Raw genomic sequence first — 6,490 nt, 5'->3', positions numbered from 1 at the left:
AGAACCGTTATCAATAAATTGTCTACAATCTGGTGCGTGTACAACTCAACTCAAATCATAGTACCTGAATCAACTCAATTCAACTTAACGCTACTACAACCCGCGTTATATTACTGGCAATAGTTGTCTCTTTTTCGACATCACCCCCTCAAACGAACTCTATCAATATTCGCTACACCGACATCCTAAATGTGATTGAAATCTTACAACCATTTAACGAGACCAGCTGGTCCTCGGAAACCTTCTCAGAGTATCCCTCCTCATCTGGCCTTCAATTTTTCTCTTATTGGCATGACAAACACATACAGGTAGACAGACACTCACACATGTAGTTTATTATTGCAAATGCTTACAGGCATGTAAATGACACCGGACTCAGTATCGTGAGGTTCGCAAGCCTTAGCAATTAAAATACAATCACCTAAAATATGTTAGGATTATAACTGAGAGTAAGCTATACATATCGTGAAACATTTCGAGTGTAGGAACTTTTTTTTTTTTAGGGTTAAGAAATCTAAGAATCCTGGAATAGATATCGCTGAGTGTTGTCATCTTAATAATACCTAAAGTAATTGGTTAAAAACTAGAAACTACCAACTGCCCGATATATTTTTTCTTCTAATACATTGCAACTAAAGCAGTTTGATTGAGAAAAATGACCAAGTTTGTCGTTCCATTTGCCATTTGACTGACAGAAAACCAAAAAAGGGAATGAGCTGATATATCCGAACTTGCATGACATTAGCGCCATTGTCCCTGCTGCATGTCTCGTTGTATAATTGGCTTGCATATATATTACACTTCCAGTGTTTGTCGTCACAATATCCTCACAAACTGAAGTTTGTTATATATTCCAAATTTAAATTAAGCATTTCGTTAATTGGAAGAGAGATCTATTTGTACAGTTTTAAGTGGAAGTTTTCTTGGTCATCAGAAAAGTCAATAATTGCTGCCTAAAACTTCTGATAATCTTGAAATGTTACGATTATCATAACTTTACCATCATCAGCTACTTTACATTTCCCGGTATTTACCAACAAATTTAAGGTTCTAACCACTGATTTGATTTTTCAACTTCATCTCACTTTTTTTCCATGCTTGCCCTATTCAGAACATTTCACTTATTTTTGTATCTGAAATGATAAATGAGCAATTTAACTTACCCGAATTAGCGGTTCTTATTGTAGCAGCAAACGAAAGCAGTAGTAGAAGGACGTATAAATACTCAGATCGAATTGGCATTATTTTTTAATATTATTTGTGAGAAAGCTGTAGTGATGTTTTTTTAGCATTAGAATTTTATGCAAATTTATTATTTTCCAGACCAAAAACAATTTAATACAGTTTTATAATTAACGGTCGAATCACAGTTTTAAATTACCTAAACATTTTGAGAAGTGATAAAAATTGAGGTGACTTTTATGAAACTGAAACTTCAAAAGTAAAACTTATACAATTAGTACTTGACAAATATTATTTGAAAATTTAAATTCACTCTAATTAAAACTTTCAGTATCAGGAAGTTGCATGCACAACTTTGTGTCTTATTGCTTACTTTTCGAATTTTTAAACTTTAAGCGTATATGTTTCTGAAACTTATTAAAATACAAAAACAAAGCTAAACATTTCAAATCAAGTCATTTCTCACTAATTAATAGTTTTGTTGATAGTATTGAAATAGAATATTGCTAAAGTTGAATGTGACAATTTTGACGCATGCAAATGAATCGGGAAACAAAAATTGTAGGAGAATTAATATGGTGAATTATATAAAGTCGGAATCCATTTATTTATCACTTAGATTTATTAACTCCCCATAAATGTAATTACTAATCGATGAGTTAAGAGCAGAAATTCATGGATGCCGGAATAAAATGTTGCATTCCTCATCAGTGATAAATTGGTTGGTAAATAACTCGTAAATATCTTTAATAATACTCTGCTAAAACATTTGTAGTATTGATTATAGTTATTTTAGGATTCATAAAATTTGATTAGCTGATAAGCATTAGTCAACTCTATGTCTGTATCAGGGTAGGAATTGTCTGCCATATTTTCAGTAATCTTTGATAAGTAACTATGCTATCATTGCTAGTTTTACATTTAGATATAGTTGAGATGTGGGAAAGAAATGAATGGATGAAGAGTAAAGGTACTGCTTGAGTGAGACAGAATTGGGCAACCAAATCAATATCATCATCTGTTAACAGTCGGAATCAGTAGATATCTTCTTAGTTCTGATTTCAAGAAACCAAATTTGCATTTAATTCAAGAACGATTCTACTAAGTGGACAAAACGGAACAATTCAATCATAACAAAATGTGTTTAGTTGTCTTCAGTCTCGTTTTGATTAGTGTTTTAGTCAAGAATTTCCCAGAGAATCAGTAAAGTTAAGCTTAATTTCAAAGGTACATCGGAAAACTTCACATGTACTTTTCAAAATTTTGGCATGTTGAAATTTTAAAATAGTTTTATTTTTTTTAATTTCAAGAAAAGAACATCAACATGAATTTGATAAGATTATTATATCTATAAAAGCATTATAGCATTGCTTTCAACGAAAGTTAACATAACTCTCGTTTATCATTCATATTTTATCAGTGCTTCCCTGTCCATCCTCTCCATTTCTTCCACATCAAAAAAACAATGATTGCTTTATGAAGTCTAATGCCTAATGGGATGCATTTCAGGAAAATATTGCAAAGTGTATCTGCATGATTTCAGGTAACCTTGCATACTTGTGATACAGTAAAGATCATCTGGATGAAGCAGAAAAGGACAACAAATAAATTACCTGTCTCTATTGACAATTATTAATTAGTTACCTGCATTTCCTATATTTCTATATATATTTATATTTCTTAAAAATATATATATTTATATTTCTTAAAAGTCTCATGACCGGTAGTGAACTTTTCTCCTTTATTTCAATAATTCATTTTCATCAAAATTTAATTTATTAGGGATTAGTCATACGCTAGATGATTGTGTAATGCAAGCAGCGTGGCGCAGTGGAAGCGTGCTGGGCCCATAACCCAGAGGTCGGTGGATCGAAACCACTCGCTGCTATGTGTGGTTTTACAGCCGCAATTAACGTTTTCATAGGAATATGTGGTAAAAAAAAATATATATATAGCCCACATTTCTTCGTCGTTTTCTCACGTATGTTGTATTCCAATAATGAAGAAACACGTAAGTCAATTCAGGAGCAGATAATTTAATCAATTCCTGAATGGAAAACATATCATATGTTCATTTATTCCCAAATCGAGGCATTTTTTGTGTAATAATTTACAAAATAATAATAAGAAAAATGTTAAAGCATAAGCTTCACACAAGCTAAATTAATGGCCGATTTGATTTCAATGAATAAATTCGATAATTCAGAAGATAGCATTTTCATTACAAATATCTCACGTAATATCGAATGGAATGGAATACTTAATCTACTCCTACTTTTTCAAATGGCAAATAAGTGTACTATTATTCATTTGTAATGTAAAATCGTTCGTTCCAATAGTGCTATTGAATTAAATGAAATTAGAAAGCGAAACAATACGTGAGATTTAAGAATTGATAACTTTTCATCACACACAACAGAACCATTGATAGAAGCGATATGCTTTCCAACATTTCATTACTGTGATAAGGAATCGGATGCTTTCCGGCTATTCATCCATACACAAACATCTATCGTTTTTCACTATTATTTCATTTTTTCTTTCTGTTTTTTGCTTGTGGAATACATCTTTCAGTACAATAACCTAAAATTGAAATTTACTTTCCAAGATTTATCAGTTTCTGAAGCTTCAGAAATGAATTTCCGTCATGAAACTCTTGATCAAACCTACAAATTGATTAAAAATACCGCGCATTTTTATCAAACAAAAAAAAACCTCCGTATTTGTTTGCCAAATCTGCAAACATCGGTTATTCCTTTCAAAAATATCTCGAGATGTTATTTATCAAAGCATTAATCATTTGAGAGAATTTACAAAAAAAAAAAACAAAAAAAGAAAAAAACATTGTGAAATATTATAAAAAACCAGAAGTGGAGTTCTTCATCATTTCGCAGAATGAATAAATCTGAAAGTCCCCCTATCAGTTCAATTAACTACGATCATCCCATCCTGTGTATAAAAGATGTCATTGTGTCGCTAATTGCACAAGAACTATTAGGTGAAATTTGTAAAATGTTTTTATCACATGTGCAGCAAATATATGTACACTTGATGATTGGTGACAATTTGCAAACAACCTTTAATTACAAAGATGTTTTCAACTGTCTTCAACTTTATTCTCCTTTCATTATTATAACTTTGATTATTCCACTACTACCCATTTCCTTTTTCGTGTCGATCACATTTAACAATGGAATAAGAGTGATGATGTCTAGCAATATCAGAAATTAGGAATGATTAGATGGTTTAAGGTTTTCCTTTTTTTTTCTGCTACTCTTTCCTGAAGGATTTCTGCAAGGTGTGATCATTGGATGAAGACACCAATGAAAGCGTTCAATCTTTTTTTTCTTCATATCGGCCTTCTGATTTTTATCTAATAAGGCATACCTCATATGTTATACGATGTTTTGAATCCACAAGATCGAAATGTCATCAGAAAAATACTGCTCACTTTTGCTATGCCCGTTGGTATGTTACTTAAAAAATTTCTCGCCTTGAAATTGACAGTCGTTCTCGTGGTGTTTGAAAGTTTGATTACCTGAGTTGAATAGTTTCAGCAACAATAAACTTGATATTTATTTGTGTAGGAGAGTGACCAAAGAACTTCTTTATTGACAGGATAATATGCAGATCTATTTAAACATTAATATCAATCAAGCCAAATAGACTTTAAATTGGTAACAGTTGGACAGTTGGATTAAGAGCAGAGATGCCAGGAATATTTCTTGTAATAACGTTGATGTGGCATCCAAAAGAAACCCTTTTTTATTTTTGGATAGGCTTACGTATGTTAAGAAGTGAGAGGCGGTCAAATTAAACACCGGGAACTGTTGAGAGCCAAATTACAAAAACATGCACATCGTAATAAGATCCAATGAGAAGCTCAGATGTGAATTTAGTTAGATATTTTAAGCAATTGCTAACAAAGGCATTTCTAAACAAAGACATGTGCTTAGACATAAAGAAAAAACATGGGAATTGAAACGGGAAATAAATCTAAGGAATGTAAATTTAAACAAATATGTGAGATAAATGGTAAACCATGATCATGGAAAACATTCCTAATTTTATTTGTATAATTATAAAATTTTAGTTTTTCGCGACTTTCACGATACGTGGGATCACATTCACTTTTTGCTAAATGTATTTGAATATAAAACAAAACGATCAGAAAGAAATGTAGCCACTGGTATTTCAGGAATACACTTTATATATCAAAGCATTAAAATAATCTTAATACCAATGCAAATGAATTTTACCTCATTGGCAAACAGTCTCGAAATGTTCAGTTAGTTCTACTTTTGTCACTTATGAAGTTCATAATTATTCAAACTCTTTTGTTTCTCCCGTCTTCCTTCCACTCATTGCTAATTCATATTATTAATGAACTTCAGTACAAATTACATCTTAATCAAATCATAGCATATCGCTTTATATCGGCAGACATTAAATAACAATACAATCTAATAAACACTGATAATCGAATTCGAAGGAAAACAAATGGAATTTGTGGTAAATATGAGCTTACGATCAAACTAAAATGCATTCACATGTCATGCTCTCATGAATAACTTATTATATATATATATACATATATATATGAAAGTCCCTTCTCGTATTGTCCATCCCATCCAATAATGATTTTCATTTATTACTCTGTTATTAATGCTATTCTTTCTTCAATATCCCAATAAATGCCTTATATTTCTGCCGCTTTTTTTTTCTTTGGTCATAATGAACACCCATCTATAATCGCAAACGAAAACTCAGAGACTAACTATATAGTGAAGTGACAGAGAATTTTTTCCAAAAAAAAGTAGATGAATGATCGACCTAACTCGAAATATTTTCTGGAATTTTCGTTTACCAAACTTAGAAAGTGAGTACGGGTTACTGCATTACTTTGAAATCGAAGGAAAGCTGCAAAAGATTATATCCAGAACTGGACTCAACTCTCTGATACAGAGTCATTGATTATGGTTAAATACCTTATACTGCTTACTACGTCTCTCGACTGCACGACAACCAATGTTAAAGATCAAATTATCCTATTGCATCTTGTATCCAAGAATGATCAATAACGTCGATGTTTTGAATGATGTGAAATGTCAGACTGTTCTCAATTGCGACTTTTACCGCAGTGATTCACCGGAAAAATCAAAAAATCAGAGTCCAGCCACGTCTTATTTGCCCTACAGAATACTAGCCTCGTCCTGTCTGCATTGCTTAACTTCTCATATATATATATATATATATATATATATATATATATATATATATATATATACTACTACTATATATATATATA

The 6,490-nt window shown here is 31.5% G+C and overlaps 1 protein-coding gene and 1 non-coding gene across 2 annotated transcripts; one reads left to right on the top strand and one right to left on the bottom strand.

Moving 5' to 3' along the window:
- Positions 1-172: 172 nt before the first annotated feature.
- LOAG_11575 (hypothetical protein) lies at positions 173-790 on the bottom strand (the record flags this gene model as incomplete). The annotated part of the gene is made up of 3 exons (XM_020448377.1): positions 173-269; positions 325-421; positions 661-790. The coding sequence occupies 3 exons, from the start codon at positions 788-790 to the stop codon at positions 173-175; spliced, it is 324 nt and encodes a 107-aa protein (XP_020301474.1).
- Positions 791-2,998: 2,208 nt separating this feature from the next.
- LOAG_20058 lies at positions 2,999-3,070 on the top strand. Its single transcript has one exon. It is a non-coding gene; the product is annotated as a tRNA-Met (tRNA).
- Positions 3,071-6,490: the final 3,420 nt, after the last annotated feature.

This window comes from Loa loa (genome assembly GCF_000183805.2).
Source record: "Loa loa unplaced genomic scaffold supercont3.160, whole genome shotgun sequence".
Taxonomy (NCBI): domain Eukaryota; kingdom Metazoa; phylum Nematoda; class Chromadorea; order Rhabditida; family Onchocercidae; genus Loa; species Loa loa.
This window is presented reverse-complemented; position numbering and strand designations above follow the sequence as displayed.